Below are 11,042 nucleotides of genomic sequence, written 5' to 3' on the forward strand. Positions count from 1 at the left end.
CCTGGGGGCAGTGGGTGCCTGATGGACCTGGTGGTGCCAGGAACTCCAACCTCTCATTGTAGCATGGAGCCTGGGGAAGAGCTGTCCCAGGGAAAGGATGGTTCCCCATGCTCACATGAGGCCAGGGGTTCATTACCACAGGCTGCACAGGCAGCCCTGTGGGTCATCCCAGGATCCTCTCTTCCCTGTCTCACTGGCAGAGTTTCCCCCTGGCTTCTGGGTACCTTCCTCTCTAGTTTGGATAATCTCTTTTAAAGATCTGTTGCTATTCAATCTGTGATGCACTGTGTCTTAAAATTGCCTTCAGGACACAAAGGAACTGGTGATTTTTCTTCAGCTAATAACTGTAATTTGAGATTTTAAAGAAAGTCAAGTGAGGCCTTTTCACAAACAGGAAAATTATCCCTTCACCCTTCCCCTGCTCCCTTGCTGTGTTTGCAGCCTGAGACCTCAAGGAAAAAGCCTCTCACTGCCCCAGAGTTATCAAACAGATGAAAACAGATATTGCAAATGAGGGGCTTGGCCAAGGCCAGCCATTCACAAGCCTTTCATTTCTGAGTATAGTTTATTTGTGAGCTGTCCCTACTAACATTTTAATAAGTGCATCCTTCAAACTCTGCTCCAGGTGGCTCCTGGAAGGGCTGAGCAGCCTGAATAGTAAAAAAATTTAAAAAAATTTGATAAGTCAGTGAACCAAACCACAAGTGTGCATGGGACACAGTGTATTTTTTACAAAGCCTGTGAAAACAAACATTGTCATCCCAGGGGATTCCCCACCCTGTGTCACCAGCAGTGCTGCTCTGGGCTGGCTGTGGGAGCCTGGAAGTGCCCAGGAGAATGGGCCCAAAGGGTCCCTTCCCCTCCCACTGAGCCCAACATCCAGGGATGGCATCACCTGCACACCCCATGGCCCTGCAGGACCTGGGCAGCAGCCACAGCATCAGGTCAGGGCTCACAGCATCAGGTCAGGGCTCACAGCATCAGGTCAGGGCTCACAACTCTTGCTGTCACCAATAAACTCTGCCACCTGCTCCAGTGTGCTCAATCCTCCAGGAAATCTGCCTGGATAAGCAAAAAGAGAGAAGCAGGTGAAAGTGTTGGCTTTCAGGGCAGCACAAAGCACTGGGAGCTCCACTCTTTCTGGAGTCTTGATGTCTGTAAGAGGAAACTGTGGTTTGGGCAGCCAAAGCTGAGCCTTTGCCAGAACCAGCAAGGCTTGGAGGTGTGCTGTGAAAATGACACATCCTCTGATGTGCTTTAGGGCACTGTCTGTGACACATCCCACCCCAATCTCCCATCCCAGCGTGCAGGGGAGGATGTGCCTGCAGTCAGGACAGAGATTGGCAGCTCCCAGAACTCTCATCTGGGTGGATGAATGCTGGAGGGGCATCCTGGGGGGATAACAGCCACAATAAAAGCTCTTCATGTGATATTATGAAAGAATAAAAACTCTGGCAGAACAATTAGACTGTAATTATGGGTTATTTCATATTCTGTGACATCTGAATGTCAACACCATAATTCTGTAACAACAAGCACTTGGTACAGCACACTCTGCACACCTGATGAAATCCTTTTTTGCTTTTATTAATGTCCAGGAATATTTCCTTTTCTAAAATTTGGTGCACAGAAGTGTCTCTTCTCCATTGCTATTACAGTGCAAATAACATAGATAGGATAAACAAAATAAAAATGGAATTTGGTTAAAAATCAGAAAACACTTCTGGAGAAAGGTTTTTGTTTGCTTGCCTCTCTGCTGTGGTAGATACAGATTTGTGGCTATGAATGAGATGTTTCCTAGAGTCTGCTGAGCTGGATTATTTACACTTGCACCTCATTATATTAAGGCCATTCATTCTTACCTTACAGCCAGCCATAAAAAGAACTTAACATATATTTTACCTAATATACCTGAGGAAATTGAGTCTGTTCACCTCCATTCCTTCACTAGATACACAACAAAATTCCAAGGGAATCAGGGGCTTCAGAGATTTGAAAACAAAGGCAATGAGAGCCCTGATGAGCAGGAGTGAGGGTGTGAGTGTGGAGGGGCTCTGAGGGATGAAAATCCCCAGCAAATAATGAGACTTGTACATTGGTTCTACTTAATAAAAAAATATGTGAATAAATTAACGTTTCCTGATGGTTAATCTGCTCAGCATTTCTCTCTTGCATCATCAAGCAAACCTTGGCAAGGCAGCTCACCCCTCCAGTGGGCAATGCAGCTTTATAATGGCAATGTTTTCTGTTTTGTCACACCTTTATCTGGCTGAGGAACAATGCCTCTCAGGAGAGCAGAGCAATTTCCAGCAGCTCTGTCTCCTGCCAGTTCCCCTGTCTGGGGAAAACATTAAATACAGCCCAATTCAGCACCAGGGACAATATGGCTGATGTCACAAAGATAAGTCTTCCTGAGGAAAAACTCATTTTCAAGTTGTACTTGTTGGAAGACAACGTGCTGCTGGGATGGTTTGCTGTCTGAAGGCTTCTCTCCTCCCAGCTGTTTGAACCCCAGCTCCAGATAATTTTAGCTATTCAGTGGAAATCTCTTTGCTTTCACCCAAACCATAGAGCACAGGGCATTTTCTACAGAAACACTATGACAAAGCCCCCCAGCTGCTGTAGAGGCACAAAGATGCTTGGATTAATCATCAGAACAACAGGGCATTAAAAACCCTGGGGAGAAGAATTCACCAGGGTTTTGTAAGATAGATGCTTAAAAATATAATCCAAACACACTTGTTTCAAGTACCTCAGAAGATGAGAAAATTCAGTGCATCTGGCAGCAGCTACCACTTCATTTCTGTCATTTAATCTCATTGAGGTGCATTATGTCAAATAATTACCTTAATGAAGACTTTAATGGAAGAAGGGAGGAGAATAATAGATATGCTTCGAAGAACTGAAGCTGTGAAGTTGCTCAGTTTTTAACCTGGCAGGGATTTATCTCCCTCTCTTCTGGCTCCTACAGAGGTGTCCAATCTGCCTCTCTAGCAAAAATAACACATTTCAGATGGTGCCCAAGTGATGCATTTATTAATTTTTATACAATAACATAGTTTCTGAGCTTGAAACAACCCAACATTTAAAACAATGAAATCCAACCAGTAACCCAGCACTGCCAAGGGACCATTAAAACATGTCCCAAATTTCACATCTTTGTGTCATTTAAATCCCTCCAGGGATGGTGACCCTACCACTGCCCTGGGCAGCCTGTGCCAGTGCTTGGTAAACCTTGAAAAACTTTTCCCAATATCAAATATAAACCTCTCCTGGCACAACTTGAGGCTGTTTCCTCTCATCCTACCTCTTCTTACTTGGAAAAAGAGATCGGCAGCCAAATTGACCTTTATTGACTGTACTCATTCCCTTCTGAGGTTCTGCAGCTATTTTATTTATATTTTATTTTGAACAGCCATTTTGAAGAGATTTTTGTAAAGCCCTCATGTGCTGATTTCCACCACCCATGCCCAGGATGAGCCTCTCATGGTCATATTGATCTTGAATTTACTTCAGGAGGTTGAAATTACACTTTTTAGGTGAATAAACTACAAAATTTATCTGGTCTACCCAGGCTTCTTTGCACAAAACCTAAAGAAAAACTCATTGAAAATTAAATGTATCAAGTCAAATGACTTTCCCTTTTTGTTGCTTGAAGGTATAACTTAAGAAAGAAAGGAAGCATGTACTTCTTCCAGCACAGATGTGGTGGAGAAGGTAAATGAGCTCCTCCCTGACCCCAACTCCCATCTATTTCTCAGTTAGCCTTGCCTAGTGCTGCAGATATGCAACAGCTCGCTTCACACCTTCTTATAGATATTAAAATGGAAATGTAGCCCATTTTTCTCAATTTAATGCAAAAATGTGACATTTCAACTTTTTTTTTTTTCTTTTCTAGGGTTGCAATTTTTTTGAGAGTTTGTTGGGGGGTTTTTTTAATATTTTTTCCCAAGCTCCCAACACTTCCCAAACTCTGGGAAACGAAAGGCGTGATGCCGTGGCAGAAGCCTGTGCTGTGATGTCAGCCACACAGCCATCCCCCTGACTTCCCAAGGCAGCCTCGCCAGAGCTTTGCTCCCTGCTGTGCCTCCTGGCCAGTCTCCTGTAGAGGTGGAGCACTCTCTTCTCCTCGCAGCCCTGGAAGAAGGAGGCGGCGATGCCGCGGCACAGGCGGCGCGCGAAGGGCTCCAGGAACACGGAGCCGTAGAGGATGCAGAAGAGCAGCCCCACAACCAGCAGCACAGAGGGGTTGGGGGGCCTGGGGGGGCTGATCCTGCAGCGGGCAGAGCTGAAGATCAGGTGGTGGTGGTAGGTCCTGTTGAAGTCCCTGAGCGGCAGCACCTCAGAAGGACGCCAGAAAAGTTTGTATAGAAAGGGCATGATTCCTATTTCAGCCTGAAAAAGGGAGAGTTAAAATGTAAATCCATTTTGGTATGAAGAAACCATTTGGGGTACAAAGGAACCAAAATCAACTGGTTACTACAAAAACATCTGGGGGGGTGGAATCAGTGTTACAGCACTTAGAGAAGGACACTGAAGGGTGCGATTGTCACCCTGATTTTTTACGTTTTTCCAAGCCTTCTGATGTTTACATTCTTGTAACAAACTTTCTCACACACTTTCTGTGAACAACTTATTGGTTTACATTCTTTTATAGAAGAAAAGAAATTTGATGGACTGTTAGTTTGTCCAGTGTCATTGGAGAGGTGGCACTTTCATCTTCCAATCCTCTGTCACTTTTAGAAATCTATAAATGTTAGAGTCAAAAAATGAACTTCCCTTTTTTCACCTTAAGAACAGCAGTGTGTGTGTGTGTGTGAGATGTTGTTTCATGCCCTATAGTGACATGTGATCACTTCAGGCTGAGTAACAGTGCAATGTGCAGGCACTGACCACTGGGCAGGGTGAGAGCCAGTCCTATCTGTCATCTTCATCCACTGGAACAGACATCATAACATGTGAGATTTATGGTGAAAGACACCATCCAGACCATGGTATTAGTGGCTGAATATCTGAATATTAGAGGCTTTTTCTAAGCCCTGACTGTTTTCCTGTAAATCCATCACAAGCAGGTATCTGCAGTAAAGATCCTGGGCTGCGGAAGGAGGCAGGCTGTGTGGCAGAAGAGGGAAGTAAAAACACCAAGCCAAAGAATATTGAATTAGAAACTGGGGAGGTTTGTGGAAAGGATTGCAGAGGGCAAGGGCAAAGCCAGCAAGCAGGGATTTCTACTGAAGAAACAGCCCGTGCAATAGGATGAGGAGACATTCTCAGTGTTCATCAGCTGCCCCCTTCCTTTTGGACTGGCACCCACTCTGCAGTGGGGGAACAGTGCCCAAGGGACTCCCATTCCTCCACCCAGCTTAGGGAAGGAGTCTGGAGACACAGGGACATCTGACTGCCTGGTCCAGCAGTGCCTTTGCAGCATGAGGCACTATTTGCTCCCCTCCAAGCTCCCAAGGGGCTGTAACTTGGAGAGAGAGTGCCTGCTGCTATTTGACACAATGGGAGGAGCAGCTGAGGTTGTGCCACTGCCTCCTTCCCCAAAGCCTGTTCCTCATCCCGCTGGCTGCTGGGGAGGGAAGTCAGGATTGTGTAAACAAGAGTACAAAGACTGCAATCCCCACCACCACCTCCCTGGAGGGACACGGGGTCCCCACACAGGGCAGGACACCCCAGGGCTCACCTTGTATTTGATGCTGAGAGTGACAGGCACTGCAGAGAACTGAGCTGCCTTCCTCACCGCCGTGTCTGCCACGCTGAAGGCAAAGTGGTCCATGGCCACCAGCACCAGCATCAGCATCAGGGCCACGGTGACCAGCATGGCCTGCACGAGGCACAGCACCACTTCTTCCCTGGACAGCTTCAAGCCTGTTGGTCTGATGAGTTTTTTGGATGAGCCCACCAGGAGATGAGCTGCTCTTCTGTCCATGACTAAACATTCCAGCTTCTTGGTGATGTAAAAATTGTCAAAGCTGAGGTTGGTGAGATAATTTTTCAAATACCAGCTGGACTCAAAGCAGAGATAGAGCACGAAGAATCCAGCAGCCAGTCTGTTGGCTACTCGTACAGAGTCTTTGACCAGTACCTCAACAGACAGGAACTCTCTGCTAATTTTCTCACCAGCAAGGTGCATTTTTTGGTAAATCAAGGAGCTGTTCTGCAACAATGAAAAGCGAAAATGTCCGTTCATAGGCTTATAAATGGAATGAGTGGCTTCTTGGACTGCATCCCCAAACTCCCAAGAAACTTTCTCTAGCAGGGCAGTTGAGTTCAGAAGGCTGTCAGAGGAGCTCTTGCAGATGCACTGAATAACCTGCAGTATGGTTTTAATGTTGCTGATGATGTTGGGTGTTATGTTCACCACTGCAATCATGATGCAGGTGGAGAAGAGAAGCTTCCGGCCCTGCTTGGTGCCTAAGGTGGGCATGATCATGCTGAAGACACAGCGGGCAGGATGCACCAAAAAGAGAGTCAGGAGAAGCAGCAGGCTGAAGGGGATGGCCATGGCAACGGAGAGGTGCCAGGAGTACTCCAGGGAAGCAAACATCCAGTTGTAAAAGAGGCCTCCTATCACTGCTGTAATGCAGGAGCACTGCAGAAACAAGGTCCATAGCTCTCTGCTGTCTGCTGGGACAGGTTTGGAGTAAATCCACCACAGCTCTGCCATAGTTCTGTGCACCTTTGGGAACAGAAAGTCTTCGCAGTAAACACGGGCTCTCATCCTGGAAAAACAAGTACCTGTGTGTTAGCAGAGGAAGTTCATAAACACTGATTAAGGGGCTTTCTTGAGATGATAATTTATGGGGTTTTATACTGTCCTCCTCTGGGTGCCTCTGGTCTTACCCTTCTCTACTTCCCTGCTAACTTCCCAGAGTAGCTGGGGCTGAAATCTCCCCTGGAAGCAGCAGAATAGGGAAGTTCAAGGCGTTTATTGAAAAATAAATACTAATTACAATGCAACTGTTCCTCTATTAGTGCAAGCACAGGAAAATATTGTGTTATTCTATAAAAACCATAATAGACTCATTCTGAGGGGTAATTCTGCAGCGGTTGAGGCTTTAATGCTTATTTAGAGGATGTTGGAGGGAGAAAGAGGAGGCTTCTGGCTTCTGTGGAAATTGTTAGACCAGCTCTGTATTTCAAAGGTTTGACAGGGACAAGAGGCAGTTGAGTGGTGCTCTCCCTGCCTCTGAAGAGGAGGCCAAACACAAGTCTACATGTTTAAAGGTGACAAACAGAGAAAACAGTTTCACACTGAAGCTGCAGTGCCAGAGGAAGTCTCCAAGGACAACAATTTGGCCACTACAGACAGGATGAAAAGTCCCATAAAGCTATTCAAAAGTCTAATGGAAACAAACATTTGGGTAAGAATTTAATTTCTCAGGCCTCACACCTGGAGTGACTCTCCAGAAACCAGAAAACCTGGAGGGGAGAAGAGCCCATCCTGAGGTTACACCCAGCCAGGCAATCCCTGTCTCCCACTGCTGGACAGCAGCCTCAGCTATCCCTTGAGGGACAATTTTAGCTAGGAAAGGGGGTTTTCTGTGAAAAAGCCATACAATAGATATCAAGACAGAGAGAAAGAGAGGGAATAAAGCTGTCTCTACATACCCAGTGGCAGTGAGGTGCTCCAGACTTGCCTGAAAACTCTCCATGTTCCAGTGCCTTACTGCTCTGAGAGAGGATCCCGATGTGGCTGTTGGGAGAGGCAGGGTAGGAAACCAAGGCAGCACCAGGGAACCAGGAGTCAAAATCCAGGATGTTTTAAGGCAATTCAGATCAGCAATCCTGAAGTCTGCAAAACCTGGTGAGTGAAGCCTGGGGAATAACAGCACTACAGAACAGTGCCAGGATGCACAGCACTGCTCGGGCTTCACACTTTTTCTGGTCTTACCCTTATTGCAGAGAAGGCTTATTTTAACGACACATTAAAAAAAAAAAGAAAGAGACAATGACACATGGGCTGGCGAAGATGGAACAAGGATCCTGGAACCTGGGGTGTCATCATTCTATATGGGGAAATCACATGACTACTTCTCACACTGCCCACCAGCAAGCAGCAAGCAGGGCTGGCATCTCTCTCAGGGTGGAAGGGACCTTTTCCTCTTTCAGATATCAGTCATGGCACAAAAGGCACAGCAGGATCCAGCAACCCAGTTGGTAACTGCTCATCTGTTCTGACACACTGCTGCTCCTTGCTGAAACTGTGTGTGGGGTTCACAAACGGCTTCAAGGCTCATCTCACAGTCCTAGCAGAGGAAGTTTTAATCTTGAACCTTTCTGAATTGCAGAGATAACGCAGAGATAACGCAGCCACAGTCAGGATTCCCAAACTGTTGAGAAGCTCCCAGATGTACAGGCCAGGATGTGCAGTCCCCAAGGGACCAACTTGCCTGGCCCCCAGGACGTGCCCAGCAGAGCTCCAGCCACCAAACCTGCTCACCTGGAGATGAGCAACAACCACAGTGTTTGCTCCTCAGTTATGAGCTCAGGGGTTACAGGAGCCTTCCCTGCCCCTTGGCCAGGCTCTCTCATGTTAAGCCACCATTTGTGGGCCAAGGTGACAGAGCTCACCCAGCTGCCCCTGAGCCCATCCCCTATGGGGACTTGTGTCCCAAGCCAAGCCCTCCTGCCAGCTGGGAACCGCCGGGCCCCCGGGATGTTCTCATGCTCCCCTGGGTGGGAAAGGGCAAAGGGCTCAAGGTCAGCCCTGCCCCAGCCACCCCTGGGGACAAAGCACGTGGGGCTCTGCCCTCCAGAGAAAGGTGGGAGAGCAGCACCTTCCCCAGGGGACGTGGCTGGATCCCACGGCAGTGGCAGGAATTGAAGGGCAAGGAACGAGGAGCACAGGAGGCAGAGCAAACCTCTGCCCTTGTGCCCTTGCTGCTCCACTCAACAGCTCCACTTTATAGTTTCATGTTTCCTGTGTGGCTGCTGGAGCAAAGCTTTCCTCCTGGTGCCCTGGAGCACAGGGGCCAGATGAGAAACTCTGCCTGGCTCCAGCCGGGCAGAGGCACCAGCCAGGCGGGCAGGAAAGAAAGTGCTGTTTGTTTGGAGCATCCATAGCAATTGCTTGCTCAGGCCATGAATTAGGTCTTTAATTCAATGTGCACACTAGAAGGGACTAACCCAAAAGACCCATAGCTGGATCCTGCAAGGCTCATCAGCTTCTTCTACAACTCAACTCCTTTCTCGCTCTGCTTCAGAGTGAACTGGTATTAGCATCAGCCCCTGGGGCCCCATCCAGGCTATGCAGGCAGCTTTCTGGGGCAGAAAAGGAAATAAATTTAGCAATAGGCTATAAAGAACAAAAACCTCTCAAGTCCACAACATCGTGATGTTTTCTGAGTTTGCTACACCATCTGGCAAAGGCACCTGAGGTTTGTGGGGACACTGAGCAGTAACTGGCAGCACCAAGAAGTGTTTCTTTTTAAGTAAGGAAATACTTAGATTTTTTTCCTCTGGCTCCACTCAAAATTGTTGTCTGCCAGCTGGACCTACAGCAAGGGCATAAATCTGGGGATACTTTGATTTTATATACCATGAATGACCTGTATATGAGATAGAAACCTAAATGCCTAACCTTGCCCAGAATACAATGAAGAAGCTTGTTTTGCCAAAAAAACCAAAAAAAAACAACAAAAAAAAACAACAAAAAAAAAACAACAAAAAAAACCCACCAAAAAATGCAACAAACAAAACACAGCAGCAAAAAACCCCAAATACCAGAATACCAGTGTGTGTGTTCATAGGGATACCTGGAAGGTGAAGACTGGGAGTGGGAAAGGGGCAGGACTGGGACACGGGAAAGGCAGGACCACACATAGCAGCAAAGCAACTGTGACATCTTGTGGTCACACTCTGCTCAAGGACCCTGAGGTCTGGCTCATTCTGTTTCTGCAAAAAAACACTCCATGGTTGGGACAGTTCTAAGATAAGGAGCATGTGTCCTCCTGGGATGCTCCAAGGTGCCTTTTCCCACCCTGTGTCATTTCCAGATGGTATAAAAGGAATTTGCTTTCTTGACGAGCTCCAGTTTCTATAGAGGCCAAGCTCTAAAATTTTATAACATCACCAATTTTGACTTTTTAGCACTACAGGAGGAACCTGAGCCCCACATGCCTGTGAGCAGCTTGCTGTAACTGTGAGACAGCAGAGGATTCCTTTGGCATCATTTCCAGGAACCAGAGCCTGGCTTTACCTGGATAAAGGATGAGCACTGAGGTTGTACCCACCAGGACAGGGGTTTAAATTCAGTTCTGAGTCCAGACTGCAGTGTTTGAGGTAGGCCTGTGCCAAGATACCTGCAGGTTCAACCTGTGGTGACAGTGTCACCTTGTCACGGTGACAGGGATGGGAGGGGGTGCAATGCTGTACCCCAGGAAGGGGGTGAGGTAAATGAACTATACAGCTGCAGAAGAAGGTGAATGAAGGGCTAAAATAGAAATTTAAGTCTGAAGATAATTCTTCATGGCAGTATCATCAGCACCTGTTGATCACATTATTCTGCCCATTTAAAAAATTGAGGGTGTGGGAAAGGTTAACTAATTAGGAGTGGTTCTTTGTTTGTTAAAATCACTTGAAAATGAACAACTTACAGTAACACAGAGCCAGATCATGTCTTCTTAGGTTACTACTGTAGAGATATAGGAAAATCCTATATTTATAAGGGATAAATGTGATAAGGGCACCAAGGCTGTCTGACCTGTAATAGCTGAATTCCCTATCATGCTGGAATTTCATTTGTTTCACCACTCTTTCCCTGCCCCTCCTGAAATTCCAGCATCGTTGCTGAGTGCAAACAGAGGAGCACAGCTTTGGAATCCCTCCCTGCTGTAAGGACCCACAGAGCAGCTCCTCCATGTGAACAGTTTGTAAAGCAACTCAAATGCTTCTGGGATAAAAGACAGCGATGAAATGCTTTCCTACTACAAATAAACCAAAATTATTTTCTTCCGAGTGTCTCAGGAGAACATATGGATGTTAGTCCGGGACTTGGTGGGGAACATCAAAGGAGTAAAGCAGAGATATTCTGGATG

General features: G+C 46.8%; 1 protein-coding gene across 1 annotated transcript; it reads right to left on the minus strand.

Moving 5' to 3' along the window:
• Positions 1–1,041: 1,041 nt before the first annotated feature.
• On the minus strand, positions 1,042–7,658 carry OCSTAMP (osteoclast stimulatory transmembrane protein). Its single transcript, XM_066561854.1, has 4 exons — positions 7,615–7,658; positions 5,687–6,725; positions 3,973–4,395; positions 1,042–1,062 (listed from the first exon to the last, which is right to left on the minus strand). The coding sequence occupies exons 1-4, from the start codon at positions 7,656–7,658 to the stop codon at positions 1,042–1,044; spliced, it is 1,527 nt and encodes a 508-aa protein (XP_066417951.1).
• Positions 7,659–11,042: the final 3,384 nt, after the last annotated feature.

The sequence above is a fragment of the Molothrus aeneus genome, chromosome 17 (genome assembly GCF_037042795.1).
Source record: "Molothrus aeneus isolate 106 chromosome 17, BPBGC_Maene_1.0, whole genome shotgun sequence".
Lineage (NCBI taxonomy): Eukaryota > Metazoa > Chordata > Aves > Passeriformes > Icteridae > Molothrus > Molothrus aeneus.